At 45.4% G+C, this 18,605-nt stretch overlaps 1 protein-coding gene across 2 annotated transcripts; it reads left to right on the forward strand.

The window, feature by feature from the left end:
- The first annotated feature begins 615 nt into the window (after positions 1 to 615).
- Positions 616 to 18,475, forward strand: RPL7L1 (ribosomal protein L7 like 1). 2 transcript variants are annotated; one of them, XM_085862604.1, is made up of 6 exons: positions 616 to 739; positions 977 to 1,082; positions 3,216 to 3,382; positions 3,491 to 3,628; positions 5,941 to 6,050; positions 17,885 to 18,475. In XM_085862604.1, the coding sequence occupies exons 1-6, from the start codon at positions 714 to 716 to the stop codon at positions 18,091 to 18,093; spliced, it is 756 nt and encodes a 251-aa protein (XP_085718730.1). In that variant the 5' UTR covers positions 616 to 713; the 3' UTR covers positions 18,094 to 18,475. The 2 variants fall into 2 exon arrangements, with proteins under 2 accessions (XP_085718730.1, XP_085718731.1); XM_085862605.1 differs by having other exon boundaries at positions 637 to 791.
- The last annotated feature ends 130 nt before the right edge of the window (positions 18,476 to 18,605 follow it).

Genomic DNA, 18,605 nt, shown 5'->3' on the forward strand with positions numbered 1-18,605 from the left:
AATGGTGTATTTGCGAAATTACAACACGTTAAATGGAATAATCTTTAAATAGTAACGTGAACTTTTCGAAACTTTAAAGAAAATGCCCGAATATATTTAAAAGTTCATGATAGACACTCTCAAAAGGCACCCTCAATGCGAGGATGTGTACAGGTGTTTAGTATTTAAGGAGATCCGGATCCTGTACATATAAAAGTTCCGTCCTAAAGTGCGAGGAGAAGTGCTCTCCTCTTTGTTTATCGAATTATCTCGGCTACAAAATATCTGCGGCATCTTCAGTGTTGGGAGTATATACTAGCTCGGCGTGTATTTTATCCCTTTCGTTTTTTTTTTCTCTCAGCAATGTATTATATCTGAAGGAAAGCAGAATAAAAGTATAAAACAGACTACTGATTTATCGATAGGTATAAGTCCTTAGTTAATGTTGATAATCTCAGCAATAAACACAACATCGTTCTGACAAAAAACGCAGGTTGGACATCGATGCTGTTGAATAACATAATAAGTCAACAAATAATACACAACAAAACATGCAATTAATGTGTGATTTGGCTTGTGTCAAAATAATGATGTCGTCGGTCGGTAAAGCACAACAACCAACAAGTTGAGGAAATAAATACAAGCCGTCATGATATGATGTCACATCCGCCGGAAGTTGGTTGTATTTATTAAGTTTTTCTTCTTATTCTTCTTCTTCTTCCTCACTTATTGCAATGGCGGACGTCCATCCTGACATGCCGTAAGTGGAGGGTGAAGGGAGATGGATCTCGCACCATCCTTCATCGGCAGCGGTTTGTTTCGCGCTGCAAACGGTATTTCTTAATATTCGATGTTGGGACATTTTTATCGGTAAGCTATTGTCCCGTAAAATGGACGGGAACGATGAGCGACCGGTTTCGATCCAACAAATCATCAATCCAATATGCTGGAATAATAATTAAACTTTTTTTTTTTTTCACTTTGTGTCTATTCGCAGGCAGGTGATGCGTATTCCAAAGGTTCCTGAAAATTTGCTGAAGAGGAGGAAGAAGTACCAGGGATTGAAGGAAAACTACAAGCGTTCCAACCAAAACCTGCAGCGGGTAACTGTTGGGTAAAGTTTTTTTTTTCCTCAGTTGGGTTCGTAAAACCAGGCACTCAAACTGCACACGTGGTACACGTGACCTCGGTAGGTAAGTGGTCGTTGAGGCCGCGTCACGGCTCTCGAGGGTTTTCAGAGTTTTCCCATAATGCCGTGCGCTCTGCCATGTTGTTGTTGGTTTTTTTTGTTTATCTTGTCGAGGCTCGTATGAGAGCGAACACACAACGCACATCAAGGGGGGCATGAGACGAGAGGGGAGGGAGTGGGAAGGACAAAACAGTGGGGAACAGAGACATTAGATCTGTCGAAGGGAGAGAGATGGGATGGGGAACATGGGGAATAGAAGATGGACATTACAGGGACTTTCATGAAGGAAAGCAGGGAATTTGAAGGAGGTGGGCTTGGGTGGATTATCGGGGTAGAAAAGATCGAGGATTTTGATGGGGATGATAAGTGGTGGTGCTGAACAGCTGTTTTGAAGGCCTGGAGGGAAGAATGGGATTGAATAGAGTGAGGGAGTTTATTCCAAAGGTGGGAAAAAAATAGGAGTGAAGGTGAGCAGTGATTTGTGATTTTTGTTGGTTTTACCAGAAGGGGGTTGTTGGCAGACCTTGAGCACCCTGAGGAAATGTGGTGGGGACAAATCTCAGAGAGAGCAGGGGCGGGGGGGGGGGGCGAGGCTGGAGAGGAGACTTAAGAAGACAGAAAAACCACCGACCAACCTGCGGTGATTGAGTGAGAGGCCCAAAGACTCAGCTTCATTGCGGGAGATGCCGATGATCCGAAATGCCTTGGTTTCCACAGCGTGAAACTGAGAAAGGTGGGAGGCAGGAGCACCAGCCCAGATGGGAGAGCAGTACTCCATAAGGCTGCGGACAAAAGCTTTGTAAGTGGTCAGTAGCTCAGGTGGGCCGAGGAAGGACTTTGCACGATGGAGGATTCCCAGTCGGCGACTGGCTTTAGAGGCGAGGTTTGAAATGTGGCCCAGAAAAGGTCATGGCAGATAGTGAGACCCAGAAGCTTGCAAGAAAGGACTTCTTCCAGAGGATTGTTAAGAAAGTGGATGGGGGAGGGGGGGGGTTTCTAAACGGTCCTTTCAAAGAGACATAGTGAGAGTGTGAGATTTGTCCGGATTGAAAGACATGTTCCACGTGTTGGACCAGTTTGTGATTTTATCCAGATCTGCAGTGAGCGAAGAAGCTGCAGCTTGCCTGTCTGGGGGATGACCGATGGTACGGCAGAGGGTGGAGTCATCAGCAAAGAGATGTATAGGATTTTCCAGAGAGTCGGAGAGATCATTGATGCAAATCAGAAAAAAACAGGGCCCAGAACGCTACCTTGACGAACTCCAGCCTGGACAGGAAGAGGGGATGAAAGAACTCCATTTAGGGCCACACGTTGATTGGCGCAAGGAGAGGAAGTCTGCGAGCCATGAGTGGAGATGGCCTTGGATACCAATGGAAGAGAGTTTGGTAAGCAGGGCTGGGTGCCAGACTGTCACAAGCACGTGATATGTCCAGGGATACGGCTCGGATTTCATTGAGGACCTCCATCCATTGTTGGGAGAGCAGAAGCAGCATATCCAGGGTCGAGTGACCTGGTCTGAAACCAAATTGATGATCGGAAATCAAGCCATTGGAGAAGAGGAAGGATTTAATGTCTGAAGCGATGATGGATTCCATAACCTTGCTGATGATTGGGAAAAGGCTGATTGGTCTGTAGTTGCAGGGATCTGTTTTTGCACCTTTTTTATGCAAGGCAGTGATGTTTGTTGTATTCACTTCCCTGGCAACGATAGCATCAGTAGCTCCACAATCGAGCACGTTTATTTCGTTATTCTGACTTGCTGCAAAGGAAGGTGATGCTAATTATTTGGCCTTGTTTAGCTTGCCAACCATTATGGCTGACGCACACTGCATCATGGGTACGGAAACTACTCCATGCTGTGTTTCAACATTACATTTCGATATATAATGACAAATTGATTTCTCTAAAATTCAGTTGATTCAATTTGGACGGTGTTTCCTTTGATTAGCAGCACTTTAGTGCCCACTGCCTTAACGTGATTGTTTTCCTATTGATTTCTCCTGCTCTACCCTCTCCGACCCCTTCCCGTCCCACTCCTCCCTATCAGAGACGTAATGGTGAAAAGTTTCATTTCAAGCGACCCGAGAGTTTTGTGAGGGACAGCCGGCAGCGTCACAGAGACAAAGTGCGGCTGTCGCGTCTCGCACGTAAGCCTGCTTCGCTCCTTCCCGTGCCAACATCTCCTCGGCTCGCTTTCGCTCTTCGGATCCGAAGGTGAGTTGGCCTCGTCACTGAAGCCCTCGTTAATTTTCCTCATTCTGCTGCGATGCTTTTGTGTTTATCCATTAGTTTCTTGCTCATTCCGACCATCTCGTCGGTCAGTGCGAACAGTTGTTGTCTCGCCGTAAAAAAAGCCCTCCAGTTTCTGCGGCTCACCCGCCTCTTCTCTGGTGTCTTCCTCAAGCTATCTTCTGGGTCCCTCACTCTGCTTCGACGTGTTGAGCCTTACATCACATGGGGGTACGCTTTGATACCAATTCTGAGTATTCATTTTCACTTGGTTCTTATGAATGCGACCTGGCACCATCTCGTTATCAAAGCATTTTTCTCACATTTTGATATCAAAGCTTCAATGGCATGTTAAATATGTCTGACTTTTAAAATCCTCATGAGCATTGTTTGTACCTCCCTAGACGAATGTCAGAGGCATGATGATGTTTTCAGGTTCTTGTTCTTGTTTTTGTTGCCACAATGACTTCACACACACACACACACACACACACACACACACACACACACACACACACACACACACACACACACACACACACACACACACACACACACACACACACACACACACACACACACACACACACACACGAACTGTAATCATCTGATCGGGCATTTTGCCTCTCGATGGCAGAAATAATCGACAGTGGTTGCCAGTCCTATTGTAGATCGTGGTGTTCGCTTGAACCGGTCTCCCCCCTAAGGAGGAGTGCACTTCATACCGTTCTGCAAATACATTGGCAGTCGCTAATTCGTGCCTCATCTACCTGCTGCCATAGATGATTTTCTGACCTCAAATGGCTCAAATATCCCAGCAAGCTGGTACTCAATTTGCCGACCTCAGAAGAATGACAGGCTGAGTCAACCCCTTGGTGTGTATTCATTCAGTGGCCAACGGGGATTGAACTCAGGACCCTTGGATCCCAAGCCGCTACCCTAACCACTGAGCCAACACCAGGATCTGTAATAACAAACTGAATTAATTAAATTTTGGTCTCAAAAGGTCAAAGGACATGCCAAACTGGGTGGCATGGAAAGTCAGCTCCAAGTGTGGCAGGTTGGTGGTTCAAATCTGACAGGCCGAATTATACCAAAGATTTTTCAATACTGCTCCTCACTTGCCGTTCAGCATTTAGAGCCTAAAGCATGGACAAGCCTCTCCATTGGTTGGCATCCATGGGGAGGCGGAACTTTCTCCTTACTTTCCTCATTTATTTAAGAGAACAAGAGACATGTAAATGGTGTGTGTGTAAAAAAATCCTGTTTTGAAGAAATAAAAACGGCTTTTTAATTTTATTTATTGGGTAGTCTATCTCGTCAAAAAAAAAAAAACATTTTTCAAAAAAAAATTTTTTTGACATTTGTTCTACCCTTATTATCACTTTTTCCGTCGATATGTTTGTCTGTCTGTCTATCCCTCTGTTCGGTCCAATGCTCCGTTAATACAATGGCGATTTCGTTGAAACTTGGTTGGTAGGTTCATACCATGACCTAGTTGTGTGCAAATGAGAACCGTTGCTATGGACATCACCGTTGCTTAGCAACGGGACTTTGAAATTTTTAAAATCATAAAAAAAATTATTTTTTCAAAAATCGGGCAACGAGCGACTGTGGGCAGTACATTTAGCCATATTGTCAAAAATTTCCAGCCGGATCCTATGAAAACTGTCGGAGAAGATAGACTTTCAATGAACCCTGGTCGAAAACAATAAAAAAACGAAGTTTGTTATATCTCAAAGTATATGAGTCAGATATACATGAAACTGGTATGGTGGGTTCATGGTATGTCCTAGTTATGTGTGAGAAAGAACCGTTGCTATGGACCCCTCCGTTGCCTAGCAACGGCTGAAAAACGTCTAAATGTGGGGGTATTTTAATGAAAAAACAATCTTCAGCATTAACCCTTGAAGCTGGAATCATGAATTTTCTTGTGCTTGATCCTCAGGTCATTCCCCATCGAACGAGCCCATCGAGACTACCCATGTCTGCCTACCGGCTTGTTTATACGAACTAGTGAATATAAACTGAAGAAATTATAGGATTGGAGGCTCATAGAACAGCAGCAACAATCCTGAGACTGAATGGCACCCAAAGCACCATCCATCGGAATGCTGTGTTGTCATCCAACATAAACATTTTAAGAAAAGTTCACTTTCAATTGAGCAGAAAGAAATAGATGGAGTGCAGGTCCAGATATCGTAAGCAGAATTGTACGACATTCTTATACTTACAAAGTTTGGCACCAGTATGTAGAGCAGCAAGAGAGATTGCAAACAAAGGTGTGGACTGATGGATCCGTCTAATGAAGCTTGATTAACCAAACTTTGTGACCATGTCCAATGACACCTTTGCCATCTTGTAATGTTTACGGCCGCTTCTTCCTCCTCTTATTGTGATCCTCATCCTCTTGTTGGCTCTGACAGTAAGACCGTAAGCAAGCTCAACAAGAAGTTATATTTGAAGGAGAATTGCATGCAATAGCATTCATTCGTTGTACCTGCAGTATTATTAAATAAATTATGCTGTGCTGTGTTGTGCAGTTATCCTAACCTGAAGTCTGTGAGGGAACTGATCTTGAAACGCGGACGCACGATGGTAAAGGGTCGGAGTACACCTCTTTCTGACAACTCCTTGGTCGAAGAGAAGCTTGGTAAGTACTTTCACTACCCCCTGAATCTCGCACCTTTCATTTGAATAATTTGAGTCATTCCCCTCAACCAACCGTGTAAAAACGTTTCAATCGACTTCACCCCATGTTGTGGGGTGTTCTTGAAACGATTTTTCACAGGTCTGACTTGTACATCTCTGTATAATGAGTGTTTTAACACTTTAAAATGATTTTTGTGTAAGCTGCACCTTTCATTGTGGCAACATCATCAAAGCATAGAAACTTAAATTTTGTCTTTACATCAAAGATGAGAATATGGATGGTATAGCAATTTCCATTTGTTAGCTCACCTGGACTTTAGGCCGGTGAGTTTGTGATCGAGCCAGTCTGTCATTGAGTCTGTAAACATTTCAGTCATTATTGCTTTAATCAAACACATGATTTTAATGAAACTTGGCCACAGGCTTCATAGCTGATGTATAACAAAGATTCATGAACCGCATCAAAATCTGTGCTCATTAAGGGGGTCTACGGTGGGGGGGAGGGGAGAATTTTGACCCCCCCCCCAAAAAAATAGGTAGTTGCTCCCTCCTCCGACTACACACATTTCTCTGAAACTTGACCACAACCTTCATTACCCGTGATGTACCAAAGTTTGTTCACGGGATTGAAAAAATATATATCAGGGTCTGGGGTGTTTGAGTGACTGTTGCTCCTGGTCGAGGTGAGCTTCAGCACATGCAGTCCTATTTTCATTATCTATTGGCAGAGTACCCGCCCTATGGGTGGTAATCTTCCAAGCATGCAACGCGTTTTTCCACCATATGCTTTTATTTGGGTGTTTTATAGGCAAAAAATTTTTTACTACCTCTTGTTCGCCTCCTGTACTAAGCAATTTGCAACAAAAAAAAATTTAAGAAAGAATATAGGATTCTCTTGTTCATTGCCTATGCTCATGAACGATTTGCAAATTGAGAAAAAAAGAACAAATAAAGAATATATAGATTCATCAATTAGCACCTTGTTCACCGCTTATGCCTCCTGTAACTTTGACGCAGGAGGTGGCAAGACTTTGAGTGGACGCTGCAAGCAACTAAATTCAAAACGACTCCTGATGTGTAAATCAAAAGGCATCTGTTGCATACAGTTATGATTCTCCTTGTAAATGGTAAGAGTTTAATCGCAGCTTTTACTTGGAAGTCATCATAGCATGGCCTTTTTACCTCAAATGCCATCACTATCTCACTCTCACTCTCACTCTCACTCTCACTCTCACTCTCACTCTCACACAGACAAAACCAACCGTCACTTCTGTTCCTGATGACGTTATTGCCCTTTTCTATACGTGTAAATTATAAACATAACATCGTTGTCATGTACTTGAAAACTTCACCGCGGAATGCAAAACATCCCTCACCGTGTAATTCAAAATTGTAAATCAAAACACCTCACTGCACTGAAAAATGTGGGGACAGGAATACTGCACTGGAAACGATCACGTGAGGTATGGGAGCATGCGCCAGAGCAGTGCGTCGCTGCATCCACTTTCCGCCGGCCATCCACCAGGCAGATGCCTGACTCATCCCCATCTCCTTGAGATGCCGATCAACCTGCTGCAACCACGAGGCATGTGGTCGGCCCATTGGCCTCCACTCACGAGGCTCACTCGCTGAGAGAATCTGGTGAGCAGGATCAGCGTCAGTAAAATGAGCCACATGTCCACACAGCCGCAGCTGATTCTCACGGACTATGCAGGTAACAAATCTCATTTGAGTCTCTCAGCAACCGCTCGTTGGATACAAAGTCCGACCAGGGATTCTCCAAAGAGACCTGGTACCAAAGGAATGAAGTCTCCGTCTCAGATCCCTGGTCAGAGTCCAAGTCTCACATCCAAAGAGCAAGACTGAAAGCACCAAGGACCTGAAGACTCAGACTTTCATCCTCCTGCACAGGTACCGGCAGCGCCACATCCCATGTTCCAATTCATTAATGACTACCCAGGCCCAACCCAGACATCTATTGACTTCTGGCTCACAGCCAGCAGAGACATGAATATCACTACCAAGGTCAGTAAATCTCTCCGTGACCTCAACATCCTCACCACAAATGGGTACAGACAAGATAACAGCATCCAAGATGTCATTGAAAGCCTGGATCTTAGTTTTAACCCATTAATCTCGTAATCCCAGCGGCTCTGACTCCTCATTCATCACCTCGAGGGCCCCCAAAAGGATATCCAGTCTCAGCAAAGATGACTGCATCATCTGCAAAATCAAGGTCAGAGATCTTGACATTCCCAAAAGATGCACCGCTGCTTGAGCTCTCCGACATCCTCCCCAGAATCCAGTCCAGACAAGTTCTGAAAAGTATGGGGGCCAGTTCACACCCCTGACGAACCCCAGTAACAACTGGAAATAAGTCAGAGATGGTACCACCACGTCTCACAGCACTCTCAGTACCAGAGTCGAGTTCAGACATCAGATTGAATGGGCTCCATCGGTATTGGAATCGTTTTTTTTTTTTTTAATTGATATCCTGGGATGTTGGTATTATTAAAAAATAATAATAATTACTTTTTTTTACATATATATGTATATACGCAATGGTCCATTACGTATCCATATATGACGTGCACATCATTGACGTGGTAATTTTTCAAAATATTCCCACAGGAGTTTTTTTTTAATTTATTTATTAAGTTATTTTTGTTTTCTTTTCTTTCCCCACATGATAATGGTTATTTTACTTCCAACTTCAACTTGTTTTAAAGCGAGATCATTGTTGGTAATCGACACAAGTTGAGAATCGAGATCCATTTCTATCGCCATACCTGTATGACTATCATGGAGTGTTGTACCGGTATGATTACACTGGTATTGCAAACGGCTGACCGGCACAGGATTTCTAAAGCACACCCAATTCATTTAAAATAATAATAACCAATTGGCAATTGCTTTAAAAACTTCTACGAGGGCAAAAAACAATGTGATTGCATGTACGCTGCTTGCTTGGTATATCTACTGATATATACATATATATATATATACATATATATATATATATATATATATATATATATATATATATATATATATATATATATATGTATATGTATGTATATATATGTATATATAGATATATATATATATATATATATATATATATATATATTGTTGCGAATTCGCACCCGCCGGCGTGCGAGCGGCCACGTAACTCGAATCGCGGCACGTCGCCCACCGGACGGACAATTCTGTCGTGACCCTCTCGGACTAACGCCGGGAGCTAGTCACGGGTGGGTCTTTCGGCCTCACCACGATCATGCCAATCGGCCCCCCGCGTGGGATAGGGTTTTTCGCCAAACTCGACCTACCTAAGTACCCACGCGGAGGGTAGACCGGGCGATTGCACCTCGCCGCAGGTCGACTCTGGACACGGGCCACTTAAGCGACCCGTTCCGAACTATCGGGATAACCGAGCGGTGTTATCGTCGGCCTCGACGGTTCATATTAATTATCAGGCATATTAAACCCACTACCAACCCTTTACGTGAAGCAAGATGGAGATTCAATTAAAGAAAAGACGAAGCGAAACGGGAAAAACAGTTCAACATAATGCACATTTATTCCGCGGCACACGGAGAGCACACATATACAATTACAACAATTATGCACCAAAAGCAGATGTAACGAAAGAAACACAACAATGCAGATCTACTACCGACTACGCGTGCACACGGCAACACTTACACAGTTTTACTTTACAGACGACGCCGACAACACATTTACTCAAAAGCAAAAGAAAAGGGCCACCCTCAAAGACAAGGGGGCAGACGGGGCCTGTGGGCCGCGAGACCGGGTGGATCCTACCCGTGTCTTGTGATGAGCCGCAAATGTGGCGGCGTGGCGGTGCCCCGACTCCGCGCTCCTTCGCGGGTTTCGTTGGCGCTGCTTGGAGTGGGGTGGGAACGGGGCCCCCTTTTTGCACTGTCTCAGCACGGGGGGTAAAAAGGGGGGAATTGTTGATGCTCTGGGGAAAGAGGATAGCTGGCTTGCTTGGGTCCCGCGACGAGCGACTCCACTGCGAGCTCGTCGCAGACCGCCGTCTTCCTTGCCTCGGACCCGAGCTATCCGGTCCCCTCCGCAATTCTCCTCAGCCAACTGCAGCAAATCACCTCGACCGCGCTCCAGGCTCCATGCTTCCTCTCTCTGCAGCTCCCCAACAGATTCCGAACCCCGACAGACTCCGACCTCCGACAGACTGACTCTCCGACAGACCCAAGTTGACTCTTCTCAAAACTGACTGCCGCTGCCACACTCTGCCGCTGCCACACTCTGCTCTCCAAAACTGACTGCTCCGAACTGACTAAATTCGCCCCGCGCTCAGCGCTTTATAGTCCGGCAGGAGAACCCATATGCAAATTTCTGGATCAGAACGAGCTCGGGGGTGGAACCACGCTCGCCTATTGGACAGAGAAAAAGGGGCATGAGTCTCCCCTGATCCTTGAATTTGCATATATCTATTCTACACCGACGCGCCTGGAGGCGGGGCCAAACCGCCCCGCGCTTGCTGATTGGATGGATCAGAAGTGGGCGTGTATCATTCCTGATCCGAATTCTCCTCGGAAAGGCCGCACTTTGCACCCGCGGCTCGGCGCGCGTCCCGCACGAGGCCAGGACTGCCTGACGCATGGTGCCCACAAGCGGTGCGGGAATGGCCGCAGAAGGAGAGTCGAAGGTGGTGGAGGGTTTAAAGTGGTGGTCCATGGCCATGGTGACGCTTGGAATGGCGGTGATGCGATGTTTGCGGGAGCGAGTTGTGAAGGTAAAGGTCGTGGCTGTTGGCGTTGTTGTTGTTGTGAAGCGGCGTTGCGGTTGGTGGTTGTTGTGTGATGGCGGTTGTGACGTGGTTGGTTCAAAATAAAGATAGAACAGAAAAACGACTATCTCAAAGGGTCGCAGCCCGAATGAATCACATTTATTCCCGCCAAACAACGGGTTTGGGGCTAACTACACATGTACTTACAGAGATATCTCACCTACGGGACCTGAATGGTGTTTTGCGAATTTCCTCAACCGCAACAATAGATATATATATATATATATATATATATATATATATATATATATATATATATATATATATATATATATATATGTATACATATATATGTATATTGTTACGAATTTGGAATTCAATTGCACACAACATACAGGTTCCCTTAGTCAGCTATGTGGATAAGTGCATGTTCCCGAGGTAGCTCACCTTCCATTGTTTAAATGTTTTGAAATCGATTAGATGCGCTGCAGATCGATTTAATAGTTGGGGAGCGAACAATGGAGACGTCCCTCCCCTTCTTCTGCGAAGAGGAAGAAGAACCCTGCCATCCCGTGACGTCAACAACTCTCTCCCACCCGTGGTTGAGCGGGGGGTGGATCATGAAGGCATGAGTCACGCCGGGGGAGGGGGTGGGAAGGATAAAGGGGAGATCCTTTCTTTGTTCGTGTGTGGGAATCCTGTGGTAGGGCTGAGTTTGTGGGAGTCCCGTGGCAGAGTTCGTGTGCTGAGTCCCGTGGGAGGAGTAAGCTTTTTTTGCTTCGGAGAGGGCAGTCTTTCAGCAGGCCATCGGGTCCTGCTTGGCTTGAGGCCTTCGGAAGCTTTTTGCTTCGGCTGGCTCAGTGAGCTTCGGCTGCTGCTTTGTTTTGGAAGGAACTTGAGCCGGTTGTTCGGCTCGAGCTGCGAGTGGAGGCTTCTTACTCTTCTTCCTCTTCTTCTTGGTTTGTGGAGCTTTTCGTTCTCCATTTTGTTTCCCGGCTTGGTGCGACGCATCGGCCTCTTCTTGGAGTTGGATCCTCGGGGAAGCGACGATCGACAGGAAGGATCGGCGTCTCGTCTCACCGGCACGTGTTGAGAAGCGCGGGAGGATTCGCTGGAGCTCGGGAAGGATCGCGGCGGTTGGATTCAGCTCGCTCTCGCTGGAGCCTGGGTCCGGACAAGTTGAAGACCACACGAGGTGGAAAGGTTCGAGTCAAGCTCTGAGTTTCAGCTCACCTATCCTCCGAGCTGGAGCTCGTGATTAAAGGCCTCAGCCACCGGTGTGTGTGTGTGTGTGTGTGTGTGTGTGTGTGTGTGTGTGTGTGTGTGTGTGTGTGTGTGTGTGTGTGTGTGTGTGTGTGTGTGTGTGTGTGTGTGTGTGTGTGTGTGTGTGTGTGTGTGTGCGCGCGCGTCCGTGGGCCCGTCTAATAAGTAGGAACTGCTGTTAAGTGTAAGTGACTGTACATAATAAGTAGACGGTTGTAGTTCTTTTGTCGTGCTTTTGTTGCTTGTATAATTGCATACGTGTTTTGCCTTATTTAATTGCATACGTGTTTTATTATAATAAATGTCCTTGTGTGAATGTAAACCTGCTCGTTGTGTCCATTCCCTCATTGACTGAACATTTTGTGTGTTGGGAGTTCGAAAGCCGTTGGTTTGCCGTAATAGGGGGACATTTGGACCGACGGTTCTCGGCGATTACGCCACTCGGAATTGTGCACGGACAAGCTCGCGTCGGCGGTTTGTTCCGTACGAGTTCCGTCGAGGGTGGAATACCCTGGTAGTTGGATCACGTGGGTATTTAGGTAAAATGAAGATTGGCAATCGACCCTACACCACGTGATCTGCCGATTGGCGTATTTCGGTTCTTGTACAAGGACCCGTCGCTCGGAGTTATCCGGGCGGCGATCTATATTCCGGGCGATCGGTCGGGCCGACTCGACTTGCAGCTCCGTTCAGAGTGGTCGGTTGGCAGCTGACCCCCGCCAGTTGCAATATATATATATATTTTCTTCTGGGATAGTGGTATGATGGTTATATTTAAAATTCTACCCTATGAGCGGGGAGCAGCTGTTTGTTTTGCATGATTATGATCAGGGTTTATTTGGAGAGTTTTGCTGGAAATAATTTAATAAAGGAAAATTTATTTAATTCCATGATGATTTGCACAGCTGAGGGATCCTTTGTAAATTATAACCTATTGGTAATGGCTTATTGGGGTAATTAGTTTGGGTCACTGTACTGAGAGAACTGAGCTATATCGGGTAATTACTATTAGTGACGTCGTGGTGGTTGGGGGGGGGGGGTTCACGATGTGTAATGACCAGGGGGTTTGAAGGGTATCGCGTGAAGTAGGGGTTGGGAGGCTGAAGGACGACGAGAGGGATTTGTTATTGAGAAACGAACATGTGGATTCAGTTGAGGAAAGTTTCACATGGAAATTATAGTGTTTGAAAGGCAAAAATACCAGAATCGTGAGGACTGAGGAGTTGGTGAGTTACCTTTTGAAAGTTAAAGGGCAAGTGATCGGCAATGGATGGATAGCTGGAGTTGAGGGTTGAAAGATGGATTGATGGACGGAGACAGGAGGGATCGAAAGATGTATTGTTTGACTAAAAGACAACAAACATTTGATTTGTACAACAAAATATAAATGTGCATTTCAATAAAAATGGACACTATCAAAGCTTTTTGACTTGCACTCCTTAGGATAAAACTGCAAGCGGATGAAGAAGCACCAAACTCTCATTACCTCCGCCACCGAAGGTGAAGGAGGTTGTTTTCACCCCTTTCTGTCTATCTGTCTCTGTTTGTGCACAAGATATCTCAAAAAGTTGTGCACGGATTCGGATTAAATTTTGTGGACAGGTTCGGTTTGTGACAAGGACGAACTGATTAGACTTTGGTGAAGATCCAGATCCAACGACTAGAATTTTTAAAGTGATTCTTCACCATTGAGGGATTGGGCCAAAAATGATCTCGTACTGTGTGGCATGATATTTCAAAAATGTATTGGGCCCGATATGTTCTCTTGGATCGGACATTGCGTGGCGGAGGTATGCACTCTACCGAGTGCTCTTCTCGCTTATAAAGTTACAATGTAGTGTCCTCAATGTTTATTGGTTGAAAGGACGGATGGGATTACCTGATTGGTGGAACCACGTAGCAGCGTGAATAATGAGTCTGCGGCAACAAATCGTCATGAATAATGATTAGGCGGAGATGAATCGCCAAAAAAAATCGGTGGAAACGTCATGCTAATTGGTTGAAGGCTCGTCGGGGGGAGGGGAGCGGGTGTTGGTGTGGTTGAAAACCAGATCAAACGGGCGGTGTCCCATTCTCACTATGCTATTCAACCATGAGTGATTTTTCACCACCCACCAGTTGCTTCCGTCGGTCCAAAAAGATGTTCTTCCTGCCTCTCATATATGTAAGATTATTTACGAATTTCAGTGCCAGTGTGATGCTAGGTATGTGGGCCGCACATTGAGATTGAAGCATCGTATTGAACAACACGTCCCTTTGGGGATCAGACGGGGTCAGTCAACCAAACAGACAACCAACTTGCGCTTGTAAGAATGTACATAGGACGACAACTATTCCCTGTGCCTCTGCAGTTGGTTACCATTTACTGAATAATTCTCAGTGTGCAGACCAATATCGTATTGGCTGGTTTAAAATCCCGAGTGGAGGACGCAGTCTCGCTCACCTTCGTGTAATGGAGGCCGCATTCATCAGGTCAACCAATCCTATTTTTGTCAACAGAATTTGTCTGAACTTAATATCTATTTTGATAAATGATGGCTTGATTGTGTAACAACTGTACCACAGTCAATGTTGAGTTGTCATGAAAACCACACCCTCACCCTCCCCCGCCCCCCCCCCCCCAACTAGCCCTCAGTTAATTGGCATTACGTTTCTGCTGGTTCTTGGTGATTAATCTCCGCCTATTCATTATTCATGATGGTTCATTTCCAGCGACTCATTACTCATGATGCTCTGTAGTTCCACCAATCAGGTAATCCCCTCCTTGCTTTCTCTCAACCGGTCAACGTTGAGGACATTACTTTGTAAATGATAGTTTGGTGCTTCTTCTTCATCTGCTTGTGGTTTTATCCCGAAGAGTGCAAGTCAAAAAAGCTTTGATAATGTCCATTTTTTTTGAAACGCATATTTAGAAGACAAACGTTGGAGAGTCGATACTCGGGAACGAAACGTGCTAAACTCAACGCTATTTCCCTCTCCTATCCCTCCAAACAATGGGCAGGAACTGGAAGTCTTCTACCTGCAGATTGAAGACTTATTCTATCCTGGATCACTGACTCGGCGCAGATTTTCTCAAGCATACCTGATTTTATATGAATAACCAATTGGCAATTGCTTTAAAACTCGCCATGATGGCAAAGTAAAATGTGATTGCTTGTACGTAGCTGAGGAGCTCGGATTCTGAGGTTGAAAAGTTAAATCCTACTGTACTTACTTCTTGGTCGTCTTGACGTCACACGTTTCACTGTTCCTGTTCCATGTTTAGCCGAGACGCCGAGTACATCAAAGCTTTTAAAATTGTGTACGGTATTTAAAGATTGTAAACACCTTTCTTCGATCTGTTGGTGATGTACCGTTTTAATTTCTGTTGGAATTCTGAATCTACCAGTATACTGAAAACAAATACCAGTATATCGATATGTAAAATTATATCGTTATATCGCTGGACTCAAACTGTAAATGGTGGAGACCTGTAATACCCCCACCTCGAGACAGTGCTCCACAATACACATTTACATTGAAAATTTGCATCCTATCCCCCCACAATACCACCGACAAAGATGAAAACACCCCTATATATTAATATAATTGGGGTCATGCTGATCCTCTGCAGCAAGTCTGGATGTCATCAGCCAGAACTGTTGAAGGAGTAGCGCGACAAACACCGGTCGGTGAAATAGAATAAGGACACTGGCATAATAGTTCCTACTCCCCCTCCCCCCCCCCCCCCCCAGAGGAGAATTCCCTTTTGCTTATACGAAGGGTTAATGCCTGAAACATCAGCTTTTCCTTACTTCCCGAGATTGTTAATATACCTCGATCAACATCTTGTTTATTGTGTCCATTGTCTTGCAAGCATCTACTGTTGAGTACGACTTCACCAGGGTCAGACTGTCAACGTGGTTGGTGTCGTCATCCTACTTGCATGTATTGTGTAAAAGCCAGCCTGTTTGGATGAAGTCTTTGAGATGAATTTTCTGCAGTATCTATATATTAATACTGAAGGACCAATTTTGTGCTCCTCCGAGCGGTCGCGTCACGTTTTTCTCAGTACTGTGACCTGGACTGAAAGAAACATGGTACCTGCAAGAGTGCATCGCACATAGTGGCAATTGTCAAACTTCAACTCTGAAGCAGAATAAACACTTTTCGTTTTACATTCGTTTACATGGCGACGTGTGACGTCACCGCTGAGAGGCGTCAGGACATCATGACATCATCGGTTATTTGCTGACGCCATTACGTCCGTCGTCAGAACGTTACTGCTGAGAGGTGCAATTACTAATGCCACTCCTCAAAAATAGCGTCTGCAATGTAAAATCCTCTTCTGCACATGGTGACTACCTCAGAATGTGAATTTGACACAAAAAAATGTAACAAGAAACATTGTACAGTAGACGCCGCTTTATAAATCCACCATGGGACCACGCCGTTTGGATTTATTAACCGGCTAGATTTATGAAGTGGAGAACCTATTTTCAGCCACCTACTGGATTGATAAGACAAAAAGCGAATGTCGTTAAACCCTGCTTTATGCTACAAAAACATTGATTTATCAAACGGTGACAAGGGGATTATTCAAAAGAATCTCTCCAAGGTCGCTTGCTTGGGAGGGAAGGTTTTGTGCAAATGTTCCTTTCTTGAATCCGTCACGTGGCGGAAATCGGGATGGGCAAAACCTGAGAGCTGCATTCCCCTGTCCAATTTGGCGAGTGCTGTCCACATCTCTGCCGCTGTTGGCATCGGCTCGGGTTCGTCGTCGCTTTCTTCCCTTGGCTATTGGGATTCGGGGTCGGAGGGATTCGAGCGGCGGTGGGATTCGAAGTCCATCACCAGTTGCTGTTGTTGTTGGGTTTTTTTTTTTTCCACTCTGCGGCAGCGCATACTACATCAAGCTTAGATTGAGACCGCACACGTGCCAAGCAGGTGGATTTATTAAACGGAGGATTTCTCGATGTAAAATTCCGTTCCAACTCATTTTGGTCACAATCAGCGGCTGGATTTTATAACCGTGGATTTATAAAGCGGCGTCTACTGTATCTTCTATCTTCTATCTATCTATCTTCTATATATTAATACTGAAGGACCAATTTTGTGCTCCTCCTAGCAGTCGCGTCACGTTTTTCTTGGTACTGTGACCTGGACTGAAAGAAACTTCGTACCTGTAAGAGTGCATCGCACATAGTGGCAATAGTCAACTTTCAACTCTGAAGCAGAATAAACACTTTTCGTTGAGTTGGGGGCGAGGAGTGAAGAGGCGGAGGCAGGGAGTGAAGAGGTGGGGGGCAAGGTAAGCAAATTTTTGGGCGGAGGTAAGCAAATTGAAAGCGGGAGACAGGGGGAAATGGGGCGGGGCTGGGTTGAATTAGGCGGAGTTGAGTGTGAGGGGGTGGACTGGGTGGTGGGGGCCCGGGGGCAAGTGGGGCGGGGAATCAAGAGACGGGGGGCGGGGAGTGAAAAGGCGGGGCCGGGGTAATTGCATTTTTGGGCGGGGGTAAGCAAATTGATTGGGGCAGGGATGGGGGATGAGTAGGCGGGGGCAAGCACACCCTGTCCAGTCCATGTCCCTCGAGTGTGTGTGAGCTGGTGAGGGTGGTTGAATGAACGGAATCCGTCTGTGACGGGGTTTCAGCTAGTAATTAATAATATTCTGGTGAATGTTATCTCAACTGCTCCATCTCATGCGACTGTATGACCTATCAATTTGGTGCTGTAAGCCACACAACATGCTTTTGATTGCAAACTTAAAATTTTCTAGTCTCTCCACTAACTTGTTCCTCCTTCGCCTTTGTCAAAAGGTAAATGTGGCATCATCTGCCTGGAGGATGTCATCCATGAGGTGTTCTCCTTAGGCCCACATTTCAAGGTTTCTTCACTCTTCCTGCACCCTTTCATGCTCCCCGTGGCACGGCATTCCCGCCGTAATCGTACCCGCCAAGCTCTGGAGACTGGACATTGTGGTGACCGAGGTTCCGCCATCAATGAACTCATCAGGAAGCTGAATTGAGGAATATTTTGAATGCAACATCACCATTGCAATAAACTTTCCGGTGTCCTCCCACTATCTGCATTTATTTTCACAACTTTTTTGAATCGTCCAATGTCCTTTTACGCGAATTACTTCACGTTTCCGACTGCTGAAGGTATCATGTTGACTCCAACTGAACCATTTTGTCGGTCGTACCGTCGGTGCGAAATTGAGATGGTAAAACCTGCGTGATTGAGACTGGTGTTTCGTTGTATGCAGCATCTTTTGTGAAAGATTTGTCATCAGACTGTCCTGCTATTCCCAAGTCAAACGTAATAGGTTTGTTGCTCCACCATATTCCCTTTGGTGATAATTTCTGTGCTCTTTGTACATCAGACATAAAAAGTGACTTTAAACTGAGTATCTGGATTCTGCTTTTTCATCAATTCCTGTGCTGCACTTTTACAGAATACTCTTGATTTATAATCACCACGTTACCCAGACACGTCATTGTTTTGACAATTTGATGTACCCTGACGACTGTCCACCCT

This window comes from Eptatretus burgeri, chromosome 17 (assembly GCF_056783735.1).
Source record: "Eptatretus burgeri isolate ZD-2024b chromosome 17, Ebu_testis_v1, whole genome shotgun sequence".
Taxonomy (NCBI): domain Eukaryota; kingdom Metazoa; phylum Chordata; class Myxini; order Myxiniformes; family Myxinidae; genus Eptatretus; species Eptatretus burgeri.

Coding starts and splice junctions, on each gene's coding strand:
- RPL7L1 (XM_085862604.1), top strand. CDS start 714: ATGGCGGACGTCCATCCTGACATGCC. Junction 740..976: donor GACGTCCATCCTGACATGCC/GTAAGTGGAGGG, acceptor GTCTATTCGCAG/GCAGGTGATGCGTATTCCAA. Junction 3,383..3,490: donor TTCGCTCTTCGGATCCGAAG/GTGAGTTGGCCT, acceptor CTCGTCGGTCAG/TGCGAACAGTTGTTGTCTCG.